Source organism: Malania oleifera, chromosome 2 (assembly GCF_029873635.1).
Source record: "Malania oleifera isolate guangnan ecotype guangnan chromosome 2, ASM2987363v1, whole genome shotgun sequence".
In the NCBI taxonomy this organism is placed as follows: Eukaryota; Viridiplantae; Streptophyta; class Magnoliopsida; order Santalales; family Ximeniaceae; genus Malania; species Malania oleifera.
The window spans coordinates 26139931-26160236 of NC_080418.1; the positions used below are offsets into that span (position 1 = coordinate 26139931).

A 20306-nucleotide genomic window follows, 5' to 3' on the forward strand; every position below is an offset into this window, starting at 1 on the left:
AAGATTTCATGTTTTGGATTTAAATTTGTTTGAATTTAGATAAAAATTAATATAATTTTATATTTTGTCCTAATTCAATTTAACATTGTTAGATTTGTTAAGCATGTGTACCACAAACAAAGTCTACAACAATAATAAAACTTAAGTCCCACTAGGTAGGATTGGTTACATGAATCATTTTATGCCCACACTTGGACACACACACACATAGATATATATATTTGATGAAGCAACCAAAAAGTTTTTCCTTCATTAACAAGCTCTTTACATTGGGTTATTCTTTACATACATCATTTTTTACACAGCCTAGACTAAATATATGTCTGCCAACAAAATACATGCTTAATATCTATAATATCTTCTTACCAGCCTGTAATATATGTCAAAATGACAATTTCTTGGAAAACTTAACTGGTGGGGTTCTCATTCAGTTTGAACCTAAAATTGTTATGGAGTAGGGTGAGCAACCACAAGCCCAGTAGAATTCTTAATCCTCATTCAAATAAGGATTTCCATATTTTAATAAATGATTTCTTATATGCATGCATAATCTTATGGTGCATGAATACTCTCTTAATTCTAAGCCATGTGCATGAACACGCCCTTATTGTAAGCAATCTCTTCATCCAAAGGTACCATCACAAAACATTCAAATGGCATGAATTTTGATGTTTTTTCCGACATAGCAGTGTTGTCTCAAAAAAATGCAATTTTTATCTCGAACAAGTGCCAAATTGTAGCTTGCCCAACCACTGCTTAATGCGGAAATACCCTATAGAGATTTTGGGCCTTTCACCCCTAGGAGACAATCCCTACTTACTCAAATTACACAATATCACATCCACAAAAAACAAACAATGCCAGCTATTTCACACTAGCAATTCAACATATGCATACACAAGCTATGCCATGCCAAATAAGACCATCATCCCTTGGAAAGTTTCCAACAAAATTAAATATGCAGCTATGACAACCAAAGAGAACATATATGCTGCCATATCAAGTAATTAGAAATGGCAAGCTTAAATCTTCCTTATTAGGATTCAGTTCCATGCAAGCTTCCACCTCTATTTCCTTTGAATACCCAAAATGCCTAGATGAATAAATGAAAATTAATAACACCTACCTTGATTTTCAGCTTCTTCAAAATAGGTTTAAGTTTCCCTTTGAAAATTTCCTGTATTTTCTAGTTATTTTTCTCTGAATTTTCCTAATTTTCTGTAGAGTTCTCTCTCTCTCTCTCTCTCTCTCTCTCTCTCTCTCTCTCTCTCTCTCTCTCTCTCTCCATAACTAAGGTTTATAGAGAGTTTGTGGTATTTTATATGTTGTGGCTGCTCTGTAGGGCTGAAATGGTTAATTAAGACAGCAACCACTCGCTTCCAGTTACCTTCTAAGTGTCTCCTTCTAGGCTAGAAACATGGCAGGACTGCAGCAGCTGGTGGTGACAACAGTGCTACAGTGGTGCCATCTGTACGCTAGGTGTTGGGGCCCGGTTTGGAAGGTACCATGTGGCTGCTGCTGGTTTGTAGTGCTGCCAGGAGTCGTACCTGGTTTAAGCTTGGCCCATCTTGTTTTTCCTTTTCCTCTCTCTCTCTCTCTCTATGCTCCAACTCTTATGTTGTTTTTGTTTTACAATGTTCCTTATAATTTTCTTTCATCTAAGCCCCTCTTACCACTAATAAATTGAGTGGAATTTCAAATATCAGTTAACACAATTAAGGAATGACGTGGTTAGTATGAACTTGTTTAATGCAAAACAAAGCACAAAAAAAAAAAAAACACACAAATTGATCAAAGCAATTTAATTTAAATTTATTGTGGCCTAAAGGTTATGGGTGTCATAGTTCTCAACATATTTACCTTTGTAACATTTGACCTAAAAAAGCAGTGTAGTATTACCGAGTGCTTCTCATGCTCAGAGTTGGGTACCTTCAATGAGGTATTCACCTATCCAGCTATCTTAAATCCCTGTCACTAGCATTTCTGAAATCCTAGTCAGCTTTAGTATCTTATATTGATCCTTCTTTGGATTTTAGTCCCTCTTTTGTGGTTGTTCAAGGGGATTTTTTATTTTTTTTGTCAGGAATTAAAAAAATATCTTAGTGCCCTAGGTTGTTGAGCCTTCTTCATTGTTTAGTTTGTTAGATTTCTTTTGGCCTTTAACTAGACATGACTCTAGGGTCTTGAGGTCTTTTTGGAGGTAAAGACCTAAGTTGGGTTGACAATTATTTAACACCATCTATTACTAATTAGGTGGCCTTATAAGGATTGATCTCTTGGGTGTGTGCAATGTTTTAATTGTGAATAGAGACCCTCTTTTGCTTTGCTCTACTTAGAAGCTTGGGTACAAGTTATGCAGTTTATTTTTGTAAAGGTTTATGTTTGTCTGGTGTCCATGGAGGCTTTTTTGTTTACCAGTTTTAATGGTCTTGGAAGGGACAACAATGCTATAATGTTATGGAATTAGAATTGTTCTCTTTTTACAGTTCTTTGTGCTTTTTTTTTTTTTGGGGGGGGGGGGGGGGTGAGTGGGTTGGGAATGCTCTCATTTTCAATGGTTTTTTCTCCACCTTTGCAGCTGCTTTGATTGGGAATTTTCCTTTTTGCATTTTGTGGGCTCCTTTTTTAGTCATTTTCAAGGATTTTTTTTTTTTTTTTTATGATTTTTTTATAACTGTAGGATTGACTGCCATTGTTGTTCATGATTTTTTCTGTAGGTTGTTCATGAGTCTCATCTTAGCAGTGTGGTACGTAGGACTATTAGTTCTATCTTCTATTTCTATTATTCTTTTGCATAATAAGGATCACTTGATGCAAATGTGAGTGATTATAGGCCAATTAGAGTGGTGACTAATGTGCATAAGATTTTAATTGAGGTCTCATCTAAAAGGTTGTGAGTTTTTCTTAGGAAGCATTTGTTGGAGTCCTTTGATCTCTTTAAAGCTCATTAGAAGTTTCATGACAGGGTGGTTATCCTGCACAATTTTTTGGGTTATCTTTCAAAATTCTTAGGGATATTACAGCCATGGAATTTGGAATGTCCACATTAAGGAACTCATATTAATCTTTTGCAGTAGGCATCTTGGATTCTCTGGGAATGCAAAATGCCCCTAGAACATGGCTAGTCAATGGTCACCTCTTCAAAAGTGAACCTTGAGAGGCTGAAGAAGGCTGAAGGACTTAGTGATTAAGGAAACCTTGATTCGAAGGATTGTTGTAAGTACTTCAAAGCCAATTACTATTTAGATATGTGAAGCTCTTATATATTAAAAGAAACTAATAAACACATTACTTGAAAGACCTTAAGATATGTCTTGAAATCAACATAACAAAGGTCTCAAAAGAAGGAAAGTTTTTTCAAAGAATATAAGGGAAAGATTGAGAGTCAGGCGACTGCTTGTGTTTCGGCAGGCATGTCACACCCCGAACCCCGAAATGGGACCCACGGGTAAAAATTTAATCTTACCTATCCCTGTATCCAATAAAATATCCAAAGATACAATACACATGATGAGGGTCCGACCCCGTGGGGTTCCCAGACACCGTATACACATCCAAACACAACCATATGCGTAGCAGAAATAGGTCATACTATATACATATGCAGTACCATACCAGAGTCTATACAAGAGCAGAACACGAAGTTTATACAAAAGAAAAACACGGGCTCTATCAAAACGTACAAATAGGTACCCAAATACATCTCAAAATGGCAACCCACCAAAATAAATTCCTAGCACTTACTTAAGTGCTAACTGCAGTACACCAGCTGCTACACTCCCTACACCAGGACTCTAGTTCTGGTTACTTGAAAGACCTGTAAAAATGTACGTACGGCAGGGGTGAGACACCTCTCGATAAGGAAGAACACAGGTTATATCGGTGTGTGGCATTTGAGTGTTATCATGATGCAACATACACGCAGTTAAATGCAGTCCAATACTAATTTTACATAGTGCACACACACACACAAACACATAATCAGCAATCCTGGTGTCGTCACACCCTTCAGCTTGATCTGCCGGTATAGACTCATGCCCTCGAATATAGAGTTAGACACTCTTGCCTACATGGCAAGCAATAAACACACACCCTCGGATATAGAGCCGGACACTCTCAGTACCTGGAACAATTCGGAACCCCATTCCTACTAGCATTTCAACAGTCACACACACATGCATGCTCATATAACCAAACAAACCACACCCATTTGGTAATCTAAATCATGGTTTTCCAAAAAAATACAGTTTAAACAAGTCAAGGCCCGACCATCCTAATAACACAGTATAAATCAACATATGCGCTCGGTTTTCAACAAAACCAGGGATGCAACCTGTTGCCCCCTTTTTCCCAAAACTATAATAATGAAAAACCATAGTTTTAATGTTAGATCCCCCCAAATGAGTAGCCAAAACACACATAGGACCGTGAACCACAGTTTTACCGAGTTCAATTTAAAAAATAACCAATATAAACACAGTTCCCCTTACCTTTTCCCCGAATAGCCAATCCTGAACTCCAAGGCCCCTAAATAGCGAACCAAGTTCCAAAACCTACAAATCATAATACAGAATATACTCACAAGACTGTTTCCTCCAAAACTATCGGATCAAAATTGAAAATCGAGCCTTACCTCGATATTCGAAACGGGATTCCAATTCGCAAAATTTGTAGAGAATCCTTCCACGATCCTCGTGGTAACTTCAGATTCACGATTCCAACAACGATTGGCGAAGAAATCTAGAGAGATAGAGAGTAAGGAGAGTTCTAGAGAGAGAGAGGGAGAGAGAATTTGAGTTTCTTAATGGTTAAGTAATGAAAAATGATATTTATAGCCCTTTGACTTGGGCGAACTCATCAATGAGTTGGTTTCCTTGTCGACGAGGCTCTATAGTACCCTCGTCGACGAGACGGAGGATTCGTCGACGAATCCTGATATCACCGTTTCTTGAAACTCCTCAGCTTCTCCTCATCAACGAGCCTCTAAATTTCGTCGACGAGAAGGACGAAGACTTCGTCGACGAAATTTGGCTTCATGGACGAGGCCTGCTCTTTTAACAAAATGCCCCTCTTCTAAATATTTAAAAACCATTATCAAAAGTCAAGTTCTTACAAGGCGACTGCCAGTCTTCTGGGTTTTTAGTTTTCACTAAGGCAGGTACTACTAGGTCGTGGCAAGCGATTGCCACTCGAAACAGATTTTTAAAATTCAACAGGAAGATTTTTTAAATAGATTTCTTGGGCACTATTCTTTTGGAAAACTTGATGTTTACTCCAAGTAAACTTGGGGTTGATTGGTTACTTAATTGTTTAAGTACTTGTGTTGTGGTTGTGGATTGAATTTTGTTTTAAATATTTATTGTGTATTTGATAAAACAACAAGAAAACAAGAATTCATTAAACACTTAAAAGTGGTTAAGGATTCTTGAAGAAGAATTAAAAGAAATTTTAAAATCCAATTCACCCTCTTCCCCTCTTGGGACTACACCTTTGTTTTCAAATATCCACCTCGTTTTTATGCTTCTCTTTGCAAGCGTACCAAAGTTTAAATCCTGATTTCTCAATTTCTTTAGCTTTATCTCCTATCCATTTCGTCTCTTAAAGGAAGATTAAGTTAATTTTTATTCTAAACATTATTTCCACTATTTCCATACCTTTTCCCGTAAGAGTCCTTATATTCCAAGTTGCTAATCTTATCTTAATTTCTAGTGCTAACTTATTAACCCTCTCCCTTTTATACTGACCCGGTCTATTCCCTTGACCATGGTGAATTTCGTAAGAACTCATGATAATAAGATCTGATAAAATTTTTCGCTGGCTGTCAGCTACCTAACACAACTTTACTCCTTTATCTGGGCTTGGGATTGGTTGTGTGTACAAAGAATTTGTGTTACACAATGCTATCGTATCTTTGATGCAAGAAATTTGATGCTCCTAACGAAAATCAATTCAAAGAATATCTAAGCAACGAGGGATTGCAAGAAATCTTCAAATCTAAATTCAAGACTCATATCTAAGAATAATGAAGAAACAAGATTCCTTAACCCATAAAACCTTTATTGCTTCTTCATGATTTTAGGACTGAAGAAACAAGAATCCTTAGATTTGTTTGAGTCTTTAGGAGAAAAGAAAAGAAAGAAAGGAAGTTCTGAGAGTGGATTTGTTTGATTGGTGAGAAACAAAACCAAAAAGAGAGAATACAATACAGGAAAATGAAAGAAAGAAAAAGAAAGGAAACCATTAGAAGTAGAAGTAAAAGGAAGAAAATAAGAGGAATGTAGTCAAAATAAAACAATCATATTATGCCCTAAAGACAAACTACCTCTTACATACCTTCTAATGAGAGGAGTCACCCGCATCATTTGGACGAGATTGGCACATCATTTGTTTGATCTGCACCTTCTAGTTCTTCATGACTTCCATCTCCGCTTCCTAGTGTGACATCTTTTTTTTCAATTGCTGGTTCTTCACTTTTATCATCTGCATCTGGATAGCCATCTCCTCCGCTTAAGCGTGGGCATCTTAACGCTCTCGGTGAATCTCAACACGAGACACCGCACTGAAAGAAGATGATGATGTTGGGGCGATGTATCCACTCCCAAGAACATTCAACTAGCCACCCGTTTGTTCCCTAAGCACCTGAGTGCAGATCTCGTCATCTGTGATTAGCTAACTGCCCTCTAGAACGGGTGCATCCCTGAATTCAAGAATCTTTGCTTATTTTCAGTCATGAAAATGATGAAAATGAAGAAATAAGAATACAAATGACGTTTTGAATAAAATAATGAACTAAATAATCTGCTTGACTTACATGTTTCGTCTGAGCACCCTGGCACCACTCCCCCGATGGCCTCTGATGTGTTCTTTGATAAAGATCTGACCTCGACTCCAGTTTGCCAATGACGGGATCACACTACATTATCATATAAAATTTCATTAATATTAATTCAGCAATGTCAATAAATAACACTTGTCGGGTAATGGTCAGATAGGTTCGTAGCAATTACCTTTTGATGATTGATGAATAACTTCGAGCCACCGCAATGCGTCGTATCTAGTTTGCTGCAATTCACAGCATTTTTTTCAGAGATAGCTTACAAAATAGATGTAATGACTTTTTATTAGTCACATAAATATGAAAAAGTAGTTATTGTAATTAATAGAAACACATCACGTGATAGTTAGGGTCGCGAAAATGGCGACACACCACCCGCGAATTCTCTAGGGAGATCTTATCGTATGAGTGCGCTTTTGCCTTATCTCCCATCTCCCTAAAATGATTGCGCATTTTTCTATGATAGGTCTTAAACCGAGAGCACAATTGCGTGTTCACCACCTTTTGGACATAGTCTGCGGTGAAAATGTTCAGATCAAACTCTTCCTGCATATGAAATATATATTGAATGTTAGAAAATCTTTTGGGTAATATATTAAAAGTAAAAGAAATGTTTTAGAGTTACTTACTAAGATCCGCTCATATAGAACCAAGCGTTGAGCCTCCGTCACCTTTGGCCAGGTGAAGCAGGTGACTGGAGCATATTATCGACCTACAATGCCAAGCTCCTGTGACCAGGCTGTGCACCAATCGTCAAATGTGGCCATAAAGCCTGGAGGAATGTCAATACGGATCCGCCGCCCAATCCTCTCCAGGTGCTTCTTTAGCGCAATGTTCTTCGCTACACCATGACCTGAACTCGTTGTCTGTATTATAGAGGTTGATGCTAAAAGAAGAGTTAAAAAACAATACGATAATCATATACGTGAAATGATAGTAAATATATTATTCTAAATCAAATACTTATAACTTTACCAACGCTGCTCATTATCGTCGGTAACTCTCCTTGAGCTTAATCCCCAACTGATGGATCCATGTCGAGCTGGGGTCCCGAGGGCTCACATGGTGCCGCATCAGCACCGACGTGCTCAGTCGCTCTCGAGGATGACCCATCATCCTCGTGGGATGATGTCGTGGATAGCCTAGAGTGAAGTAAGCGACAACGACCTCCTAGTGCCATGTCTACAAAATAATTCACAAGTAAATATAAGAAGATTGGATATTAGATGGATGCATAGTAAATATATTTTCACTTATTTTCACATGTCAAATACATGGTGACAACATAACACGCTTACCCCCTCAGTATCATCCTCACTTTCTAGAGTGTCTTCCTCTTCACTACAGTACTCAACCATTGTTTCATCTTCCCCATCAATTTCATCACTGTCGATGAAGTCAATTTGTACATAGGGTTTAATTCTAATGTCAGCAGTTCCTACGTGTTCTACCATGGCACCAACCCTATTCAATGGTATAGGATCAGTTCCTTCCTCAGCAACATTGATAGCGGAGTGCGTTCCTACACTAACAGATGGTTGAACTTCTTGGAAAGCATCATCACTGATACTCTTCTCCCCATCTACGACTTCTATAATATCACACAAACTTCGAGGAGGAATTTTTTGGGCCACATGCCATTCACCCCTCAATTTTGTGTCCTTAAGGTATAACACTTGTTCTGCCAGTGTCGCAAGCACAAAGGGGTCGTTTTGATACCATATTTTACTAAAATTGACACTAGTAAAGTAAGCATCTGTATTTATCCCACTCTTTTTATTGCTAATGTCCCACCAGGTACACTTGAAGATGTGAACAAGTCTATTAGCTCCATAGTGAAGCTCTAGAATGTCATCCAACACACAAAAGTAGTCAATTTCCTCATCTCCTTCTATGCCTAGCATTGCAACCCACAATTTTGGGTTCTTCTATGCAGTTCGAGGGACTTCGTATGAAATAGTAAGTCGTTGACAATGCAACCGCTGTAGCGGTTAACTCGTTGATCGGGGCCACATGCCAATGCGTACAAATCTTTACTTGCTGTTGGTTCTTTATTATAATACATGACTTTCATCTATTAAATAAAATGGACTTTGTATGAGTAAACCGTCAATATTGAAAATGTACATTGTAGCAAACTCAGGCAGTATTTGTTACTTACACGACACCCAAACTAATTGACAAATTCATTCTTATGTCTTTCGTCAATATTCCTTTCATTTTGAGCCAAAAGTTCAGCTTTATGTTTGCTATATGCAACAATAGTACATGTTAATGTCAACTAAGTATATATGCACATGTAAATACAAAGCAAAGTAAGGAGTTTTGAACCACGTACTCAATATATGGAACAATTTCATCACAATTATTAACATAAAAATGGGCCTTTCGTAGGTCGTCCATATCAATGAAAATGTAAACCCGTGCACCGAATGGCCGAACATTTTCTCGAAATATAGAGCTCATTGGTTCTTCATATTCAGCATTAATAGAATGAACGTCTGCATTTCACTTCTCACGAGTGAACCTTGTTTCAATATCATGTAGATACATTGAGCAAAATGCAAGACATTCACTGTCAGTGTATGCCTTAATGATTGAACCTTCTGGTCGTGCCTTACTGCGCACATTCCCCTTCAAAGTGGATAAAACTTGTGCATTTTACATAGCATTATTGACTTGTACACAAAAAAAAAAAAAAAAAAAAAAGCGAGGAAATCATGTGAACATTGTAGGACTTTATAATTTACCTCTCAATATACATCCAACGATATTGGACCGGTCCTCCAATTATGGCCTCTATTGGTAAATGGACGACTAGGTGGATCATCACATCGAAGAATGCTGAAGGAAATATTTTCTCCAAATTTCATAGTATGATCACAATGTTCTCCGCTAACCATTTAAGTATGTTTACGCTCAATTTCTTGGAGCACAACTATCGAAAAAAGTTCCCTAATTCAATCAGCATCGAGCGAACATCTTCAGTTAAGTGTCCACGAAGGAAAATGGGTAGAACTCATTGCAAAAGGACGTGACAGTCATGAGTTTTCATTCCTAACATCTTTCCTTCCTTCGTGCTTATGCATCGAGTTATGTTCAATGCTTATCCATTAGGGAACTTCACTGATTTCAACCATTCAAAGAAATTATTTTTCTCATCTTTTGAAAATGTGTAGCAGGCTGATGGCATGAGAAGTTTGTCCCCATCACGAATCAGATGCAACTCAGGCCATATTCACATATCTTCCATATCCCAACAAGCATTTGCGTTGTCCTTTGTCTTCCCATTTATATCCAGCAATGTACAAATGACATTCTCTCAAATGTTCTTCTCGATGTGCATGATATCCAAGTTGTGGGGTAGTGGAAGATCTTTTTAGAATGAAAACTCAAAGAAGATGCTTCTCTTTGTCCAATTTAACTCCCACTCAGCATATTTCCTTTTTCTACTGCTAGGTGATTTCCCAAATTTCATATCTCTGATCAACCTGAGCTGGTTTAATATCTCTTCTCCACTTAGTCGATTTGGTTGCAACCTTCGTTCAGGTTTTCCATTAAAGCTTCTAACACCACGAGTCCTTCAAGGATGTTCAGGTCATAGAAAATGACGATGACACATAAAACATAAGTTGCGTCCATGCTTTAAGGATAAGGAGCCAGCATCCTTATTACACACTGGGCATGCTAAGTAATCTTTTTTGCTTTAGCCCGACAGATTGTCGTAGGCGGGGAAGTCATTAATTGTCCACAACAGTACAGCATGCATCCGAAATGTTGTCCTGGTTTCCACATAAAATGTCTCCACTCCTTTTTCCCATAGTTCTTTCAACTCATCAATTAATGGTCTCAAGTAAATATCAATATCATTACTAGGTGCCCTCGGTCCGGGTATGAATGTATAGTAACCATTCTTGAACGGGTCTAAACTTCAATGCACGCATGAAATGACAATAATTAATTTTGCATAAGGATCCCGTGAGAAGTAGGATTTCCTTTTATTGTGCATGGTTTCAATTGAAAAATTCGACATTGATTTACTTGTAAGGTTAAGTTTTGTGACTGCAAAATTAGAAGTCAGTAAGTTTACTACTCATATCACATTCTTTAATGTCATGGACATTTCAATCTTTCCTAAAGATCCTTCACATATTCAATTTGTTTTGTTTTTTGTTCAATTTTCAAGTCCCAGATTAATTTAACAAAATACATGGTAGAGATTATTATTATTTTTAAGCCTATTAAGAAACGATGGGAAACCTCCTTTATTTGTCATGATTAAATACAGATAAAATAAAACAAAAAATTTGAACCAAGAAATAAATTTATACATCAAGAAAACAACTAAAGATCAATCATTTGTCATGATTGAATGTTCACGTTTCATGTATACAAGCCTAAAGATTTGGGTTGTGACTCTGAAACCAACTAATAATTTTTTTTGAAACAATAGTAGTGATTTTTGGAACAGTAATAATGATATTCCAAACAAATCATAAACACATAAACATAATGAAGTAAAAAAGAATTAATTGTAATTAATAGCCTTTTGATTTGGGAAAAAAATGCATGCAAATATGAAAGGAACTAATAAATGTTTATAAGGCCCTAGGGCAGTTGACTTCACACTTAAAATGTTTTAAAAACCTGGGAAACTCTAAAAGTTGATTTGATGGAATGTTTTAAAAAACATTTATATTGAAGGTAGATCTTTTTTGTAGTTTGAAATCTAGCATCATTGCTCTCATCGTGATGAAATATTGTTCAAAGTGGATATCCAATTCATCTCTTATTAATGAACATACATCTTTTTTGTAGTTTCACTTTTAATTCATAGTATCTAAAGTTAGGCTTGGTTACCTTGCATCATTAATTTTCAATTTTAAAGAGAAGATAAATCATAAAATACAAAATGAATTCAATAATGGTAAAATAATAAATAAATATACAATTACAAATTTTCAAATTAATAACAAGAAACGAAACGCATAATGGTAGAATGACATTTACTATAAAAAAACTGGTTTTTAGTGACAAAAGTATTAGTGACGAATTCAATTTCGTCACTAAAAGTTAGTATTAGTGACGGTTTTTAATAACCGCCACTAATAGTCTAAGCATTAGTGACGGTTTTATCAGTCGTCACTAATACGACACTATTAGTGACGGTTTTAAAACCGTCACTAATACTTTCTTCCCTAAAAACAGCGCGGTAAACAATTTTAGCGCGAAAATTTTTCTAGGAAAATATTAGCGACGATTCTAGGGTATTAGTGATGGTTCGGGAGAACCGTCACCAATAAGGGGGTATTAGTGACGGTTCTAAAACCATCACTACTAGTGTTTTTATTTAAATTTTTTTTTAAAAAAATAGTTAAGGGTATTAGTGACGATTTTAAAACTATCACTACTAGTGTTTTTATTTAAAAAATTTTAAAAAAGAAACAGTCAAGGGTATTAGTGATGGTTTTGAAACCATCACTACTAGTGTTTTTATTTAAAAAATTTTTAAAAAGAAATAGTTAAGGGTATTAGTGACGATTTGGCAGAACCGGTATTAGTGACGGTTCTGAAACCGTCACTACTAATGTTTTTATTTTAAAAAATTTTAAAAAGAAATAGTCAAGGGTATTAGTGACAGTTTTGAAACCGTCCTTACTAGTGTTTTTATTTAAAAAATTTTTTAAAAAAAAATAGTTAAGGGTATTAGTAACGGTTTGGGAGAACTGTCACTAATAATGGGGTATCAGTGACGGTTCTAAAACCGTCACTACTAGTGTTTTTATTTAAAAAAATTTTAAAAATAAATAGTTAAAAGTATTAGTGACGATTTGGGAGAACCGTCACTAATAAGGGAGTATTAGTGACAGTTTTGAAACCATCACTGATGCTCGAAATCTTAAATTCCCACACTTTCCCCAAATTTCTTCTTTCTCCTCCCGCCTCCTTCTCCCTCCCGCAGTCTCTTCTTTCCCCAACAGGGAAGCCTATCTCCGATCTCCTGTTGCGTTTCTTTATCACAGAGAGAGTTGGCAAAATGAGTTTCAGGGAGGAGAATGAAGATCTCAGGAAACCGTTCCTCCACACGAGGAGCTGGTACCGTATGGGGTTAAGGCAATCCAGCATGTTGGGATCTTCTCAGGCCATTCGTGATAGCTCCGTCTCTATCGTCGCCTGTGTCCTCATCATCGCCTTGGGTCCTATTAAGTTTGGCTTCATCGTACGCACACCATCTTCTCTTTCTGTGTTTCGTTTTTTTTTTTTGTAACTGAACGATTAGAGGGGAAATGAAAATCAAAATGCAATCTGTTATTCCTTTTCTTTTTTTAATCCATGGAAACATGAAGAAATCATACAGGGCTGTGATGGGCTGGGTTTTAATTTTCTAAGCAATAAAATGGAGATCGATATTTCTTTAGCTCTCAAATAATCTGAACTCGCAGTCTGGTTATTCTTCACCTACCCAATCAGCCATTACTAGCAACCTGAACTTGACTGTATCGGAGGTATGTTTGAATCTTTGTTCCATTAGCTTAATTTGAGTTCATAGGATTTTTTTTCGCCTGACTCGGCTTCTTTGTTCAGTTCTCATTGTTTGGTTCGCTCTCAAATGTGGGCGCCATGGTTGGGGCAATAGTGAGCGGTCAGATTGTTGAGTACATTGGGAGAAAAAGGGTAAGAATTGATCATGGATTCCTTTCCATCCAAGATTAAGCATTGTGTGATTAGCACTTTTTTGGGATTGCTTTTCTTGCATTTGAAAGCAAAATCTGCATATAGTTTAGCTCCATAGATGCTATAAGGTGCTAACTAAAAAGTAATATAGTTCCTTGCAGTCCTTGATGATAGCTGCCATCCCTAATATTATTGGTTGGCTTGCAATATCATTTGCCAAAGTGAGTATTATGATTCTCTCTCTATTTTATTTTTATTATTATTATTTTTTAAAATTATAATTCAATGCATATATAACCATCATTTGTGTTTTGTTTTGCATACAATTCCCCGTTTTGTGTAGGATTACTCATTTCTTTACATGGGAAGATTGTTGGAGGGTTTTGGTGTGGGAATAATATCGTACACGGTAAATGTTGAACTCAACTATGGTGGTGCAAGTTTGAAATGTTGTGTGAATGAAACATTCATAGGACATTTCTATTTATTATCTAATAGGTTCCTGTATATATAGCTGAGATAGCACGTCAAAACATGAGAGGCCGCCTTGGTTCTGTTAATCAGGTGGGATGTTTTATTTAGTGGCACAATTTTACCTATTCATATACCATTATCAGATTATAAGATTTCAATTCTTGCCTAAATCAGCCAATTTTTGAACTTTTGTCATTCTAGCTTTCTGTAACAATTGGAATAATGCTTGCCTATCTTCTGGGACTTTTCGTTCATTGGAGATTACTTGCAGTGTTGGGTAATCTTCTAAACAACTCACCTAGACCTATTTGGCAGAAATTTTGTTTACTGATTTGTGGGCATTGATGGCATTAATGATAGATGTTTTGCAAAGAGATTGAAATCGCAGAGAAGCTTTTTCTCAAACTATGTGTTTGCATATCGTTAGATGTTTGGATTCTTTTGATTTCAACAACATGAAAGATTTGAAAATCCACCTTCTTCGGTCGTCAGTCACGAGAGTTTATACTGTGAGAGAGAGAGAGAGAGAGAGAGAGAGAGAGAGAGAGAGAGAGAGAGAGAGAGAGAGAGAGAGAGGGAGAGAGAGAGAGAGAATGGTGCGACACTCAATTCCAGATCTCCACGCACATGATTTCTTCCAGGTATGGATCTTGTCCTTCTAAAAGTCTCAGCTTTTCCAGATTTAATTTCCATTTTGGTTGGTTTATTGGTTCCGGGACACAAATCTATTTTTATTTTTTTAAAATTTTCTTCTAGTGATGGTCGACATATGGGCCCACAAGTTAATCAATAAGAACAAATTGAGATAATTTGAAAATAAGGCTTTCAAATAATTTGACTAGAACACCTAATTTGGTATAAATGTCTTGAAAAATTTGACCTTGAGAGGTACGAGTCAAAAAGAAAGTCCTTATTATTGAAGCAACATCCTTAAAAATGTCAATTTGGTTTCAAAGTATGATGCACTTAGGACGATTGTTTCTCTAGTGCGTCTAGTTTGTAAAACTGGTTTGAATGAGTAATGTTAAAAGTCAGAGCTTATGATGTCACAAGTCCGTAGGTCTTTACATTTTCAAGTTTTAATAGATACTCCAAATAATTGTTAATATATTTATTCTGAGAGTATCGATATCATTTGTAATATAAATAATTGTTATTTAATTATGACAATCTTCTTTTAATGAAATTATCATGAACAATGAATAATTCGTAAAGTAACTTAAGGAGTCTGACAATTTCAACTATGATCGTGATTTAATGAGACAAAAAGTAAATGACTATCAAGTGAATATATAGCTTTAAGTGTTACAATTCTTTAATAAGCATATTTATTAACGACATTTAAGATAAAGAAAAATAACGGTTAGAAAAGGAGTTGGTTGTTAAATTTTGTAGCTCGTAACTAAGCTTAGGAACATTTCCTTTATAGAGGTCAAACTTCGGGCACCCTAAAATAATATTATTTATTATATTTTTTTGAGATGAACGAGGTTTAGGTAAAGCATTTTTAAACTGGTTTCTAAAATAGTTGCCTAAAAAATCAGCCCTACTTATGAATAAGTGTGAGAAATTGTCTAACTAAAGGGTTGATTCCTTGTACATAGATAAACTAATCCATGCTAGGGTTTACAAATATGCAAACTAATGCATAAATAGGCTACCTACAACATAGTTCCTGCATTTATTATATTAATTTTTTTTCTTGTTATCCTAAAAGGGATATCCTGATTATGACTTGAGACTTCGAACTTTCATGTTAAAGTTCTTAACTAATAGTATGAATGTTTTGTTATTGACTATGAATGTTTGATTTGCTAGCATGCTGCATATCCTATTTTGGATGCTTCCACTTTATTCTTTGGAGTTTATGATGGACATGGAGGTAAGAATCGGGAGGTTTAGGTACTTTTATAGTGGGGTGGATGGTGGTGGCTGCATCAACGATTGTTTATCTAGTTTACCCGGAGTTTCTTTTCAAAATTGATTTGAAATGCGATAAGCCTGCCCATGTAGACAAAATGAATTTTAGTCTTTCATCTAATAAGTTGTCGCTTATAGTTAAGGTATGATTTAAATATTAGTTTTATTTCGCTTGAATCTTGATGTCCTTCTTGCGGTCATTAATATTGCATCCACAAGAAGGACATCAAGATTCAAGAGAAATAAAATTAATATTTAAATCATACCTTAACTATAAGCGACAACCTATCAGATGAAAGGTTAAAATTCATTTTTTCTACATGTGCAGACTTCTCGCATTTCAAATCAATTTTGAAAATAAACTCCAGGTAAACTAGATATACAATCGTTGATGCAGCCACCACCATCCACAGCCTCGTCGTCCTTCTCTGTCATCCGAGACCTCATTGTCCTTCATCACCCTCCATGACCTCATCGTCTGCTCCATCATCATCAATGTCGAGGATTCTGAAGTTGGGCCCTAGATTACAGATTGAGTCTTATTGTTCGAGAACTTCGCCCTCGAGGATGACGCTGCAGCAAGCCATAGCTGCCCATGCTGCCATGGTCTCTCATTGTCAAAGCTTGCATCACCATCACCACTAATTGTTCAATTTAAATTTGAATTTATATAATATATTTGTATTTGAATTTGAATTTGTATAATATATTTGTATTTTTATTTAAATTTGAATTTGAATTGTGAATTTGTATTTTGTATATTGTATTTGTATTTAAATTTGAATTTGTATAATATATTTGTATTTGAATTTGAATTTTGAATAATTTATGAATTTTTTAGCAATTATGGTTTAATGTTACGTATACGAAAATGTAATTATAGATTTTCACAGAAATTAATAATTGGAAAAAAATTGATTTAAAATTATTAGTGACAATTTTAAAACCGTCACTACTAATTGTCCAATTTAAGTATTAGTGAAGGTTTCAAAACCGTCACTAATAATTGCCTTTTTTAAAAAAAAAAGTTTTAGTGAAGATTTTCAAACCGTCACTAATAATATAGTATTAGTGACAGTTTCAATAATTGACTTTAAAAAAAAAAAAAAAGAGTTTTAGTGAAGATTTTCAAACCGTCACTAATAATATAGTATTAGTGACGATTTGAAAACCGTCACTAATAGTTGCCTGTGAGCAATAGTGACGATTTTCAAACCGTCATTAATAATATAGCATTAGTGACGATTTTCAAACCGTCACTAATAATAGAGCATTAATTACGATTTTCAAATCGTCACTAATAATAGAGCATTAGTGACGAATTTAAAACTGTCACTAATACTATGGCTTTAATGACGATTTTTTATGGAGCTGGTGTAGAATTTATAGTGACAAACTTAGGTTTTTTAGTGACGGTTTTAAATCGTCACTAATACTCTATTATTAGTGACGATTTCAAAAATTCGTCACTAATAAGTATTAGTAACGGCAGATATATCGACTAGTTCAAAACCGTCACTAATACTCATAAAACCGTCACTAATACTATTAGTGACGATTTTGTGATTATTAGTGATGGTTTTGAACCGTCACTAATATTCTTATTTTTTGTAGTGATTGTTTGTGTTAGCAAAATAAATATGAATTAGTAGTATTAGGGAGATCATTGTAATTGTTATTCCAATATGTGCAAACGACCATTAAGAAAATAATCTCTTTCCAATTAACTTGAGATTAACATTAATATTCAATAACTAGGTATATTCACAGATTCTTAAACAAAAAAATGATAGGAAAATATATTATTACCTAAAGAAAGGATTTCATTGTTTGGAAGGGAAGATTTTGCACGGAGGGAAAAGGGATTGATGCCGAAGGAGTGATAAGCTCACTCGGAGCAGCACAAAGTGCTCTCTCTCTCTCTCTCTCTCTCTCTCTCTCTCTCTCTCTCTCTCTCTCTCTCTTAAAATAGCAGTGGAGTAGACATTATAGATTTCTAGCGAACAAGGGCAAAAAGCAATAAGACCTTCTCCCTCTGATTGAATTTTTCTTTGAAGATTAGTTTTTCTTATTTTAATTCCATCTTGAGTTTTGGAAATTCTTTCATTAATCTTTGTAGCGGATTGGAATGTGGATTAAGTGTTCACTGGGTTCAACGTTTATCATGCCTTTGTCATGTATTACCCAATATACAACTTAAAACATTTGCGAATAGAGTAGTTCGTGGAAATAAGGATTTTAAAGAGCATGTTTGTTAATGGTTGAGGTTGATTCCCATTTCTCATCAAATTTCAGCAAAATCACAATATTTTTCTCAATTATCTCAAAAGTTCAGAGAACATTAAAGGCACATGGCATTCTATTATTTGGGAACCTATATCTAAAATGATAAATAGGAAAAATCAACAAATGAAAGCAAAAGAATTTGCCAAATCAAACTATGCACCAAAACTAAAATCGATCTCACAACAAAAGAGGACACAATCTGCCGACACAAGCCAAAGACATTTATTATATATTTAAAAATGAAAAACACAAAACATAGTGACTTGAAGACAACGTAGACCACCTAGAAGAAGAAGAAGAAGAAGAAGAAAAAGAAGAAGCAGCAACAGCAATAGCTTACCGCGGAAGAAAAAAGAGGAGAGGCGGTTGTGCGTAGACGCTGAGGGCGGCGGCGGTGGGCGGAGACGCTATGGGAGGCAGCGACAGGCAAAGACTCTGTGGGCGATGGCCTGAGGAGTGAGGAGGGAGGGGCAGGAGTGAGGAGCGAGGAGGAGGGAGAGGCAGGAAGGAAATTTGGGGATTTCATATTTTGAGGAGGGATGGGGGGGCAGAGATGTTAAGGAAGGGATTTTAGATTGAGTAGCAGTGACCATTTTTAAAACCATTTATGTTAGTAGATTTCTCCTGAGTGCACACCTGGTTCCGGACTAGGACTTAATAAGGAAAATCTCACTTAAAGTTTACGTACGTTGATTTAGTTTGATCAGCCAGCCAGTTAAGTTCAGTCTTCGGACCGCATAACCCAGTCATGGGAGTAAACATGACTTACGGCAAATAGGCCTAAGAGTGGTTTTTACAATATATGTTTATACATATTTAATTACGTGTACAAAGTTACTGATGATTTAAAGGAAAAGTATAAGTGTACATGAAAATGATCATTTTAGTACTTAAATGACGATCTAAAGAAAACGTATAAGGAAAAGTATATGTATATTTATCATTAAATATTTATACAGTTTTAAAATTAAAAGTTTAATTTAACAGTTATAGTATATGATTATAAAATTTTACTGTTATAGTTGATGGTAAAAGTTTTATGTAGAAATTTTTAAATTTATATTTATTCTACAGACAGTTTTGAAGTTATAATATTAAATATTGTTTTACGAAATTTTAAAAAAAAAAACTCATTTTTGTCACACACTAATAATAATTTTATTTACTTACTAAGCGTCGTCTCACTCCAATCATATTTTTATTTCAGATAACTCTAAAGAGCATGTTGGAAATTAGGCTTAACAAGCATGCAGGTGGGGATTAGAAAAATAAAGATTGATTAGAAATATTAGTATGATTTCAGATATTTATGTTTGTGTAATTTTTTTCTTTTGAAATAAGTGATTGTAATATGGATAATTAGCGCTCTGGATTAATAATAATTGAGTTTATTTTTCTTCCGCTGTAAATTAGTAATAAAAAGTTAATATCTCAGGCCCCTCGGGGTCGGGGTGTTACAAGCTAATTCTAATCCCATAGTTGCACCTACCCAATTAAGCACTAGCCTAGAAAGAAGTATGTACTTGATAAGAAACATCACAAAGGAACGTTTGAAGCTAGAGAGACCAATAGATGACATATGATTCAGGTTAAAGCTAAAGCTAGCCTATCCTCTTAATAATATAAATCAAACCTCCAGTATACTTTAAGATTTATAAATGACCACCATGAAATCCTATTATAGGAATGCGATATTCATAAAGGTTTGTAAGAAATGGAAGAGTTCATGGGTAAGCTTGATACAGATGAGTGAACACCAATTTGATCCAAAAGTTTAAGTCTATTGGGTATTGAGTCCACCCATGTATCCATTTAATTTTTCTAATGTGAGACAAACTTACAGATGAAATTCTCAACCAAATTTTCATTGCGATAAAAATTTAACTCAAACCTAACAGAAGAACCTAAAGCCAACCTCACTATATGCACTCCTTCATATAATACAAACCTTTATTCATGAGCCATTTCTTTAGAAATAAAAGGTCGTACAAGACTACTTGAGTTTCTTATGGAGTTTCAATAGAGACCTAGAAAATTGTAACAAAACTGCAAGAGTACATTAGATGTTAAAACTTGAACGAACTTGAAATCCCTATAATCTACATCTCAAAGTAAT

The 20306-nt window shown here is 35.3% G+C and overlaps 1 protein-coding gene across 1 annotated transcript; it reads left to right on the plus strand.

Annotated features, from left to right (window-relative positions):
• Window positions 1–12872: 12872 nt before the first annotated feature.
• LOC131148099 (sugar transporter ERD6-like 6) lies at window positions 12873–14443 on the plus strand. Its single transcript, XM_058097832.1, has 7 exons — window positions 12873–13055; window positions 13279–13341; window positions 13421–13510; window positions 13672–13731; window positions 13854–13919; window positions 14009–14074; window positions 14345–14443. Exons 1-7 carry the CDS (start codon window positions 12873–12875, stop codon window positions 14441–14443), a joined length of 627 nt encoding a protein of 208 aa, XP_057953815.1.
• The last annotated feature ends 5863 nt before the right edge of the window (window positions 14444–20306 follow it).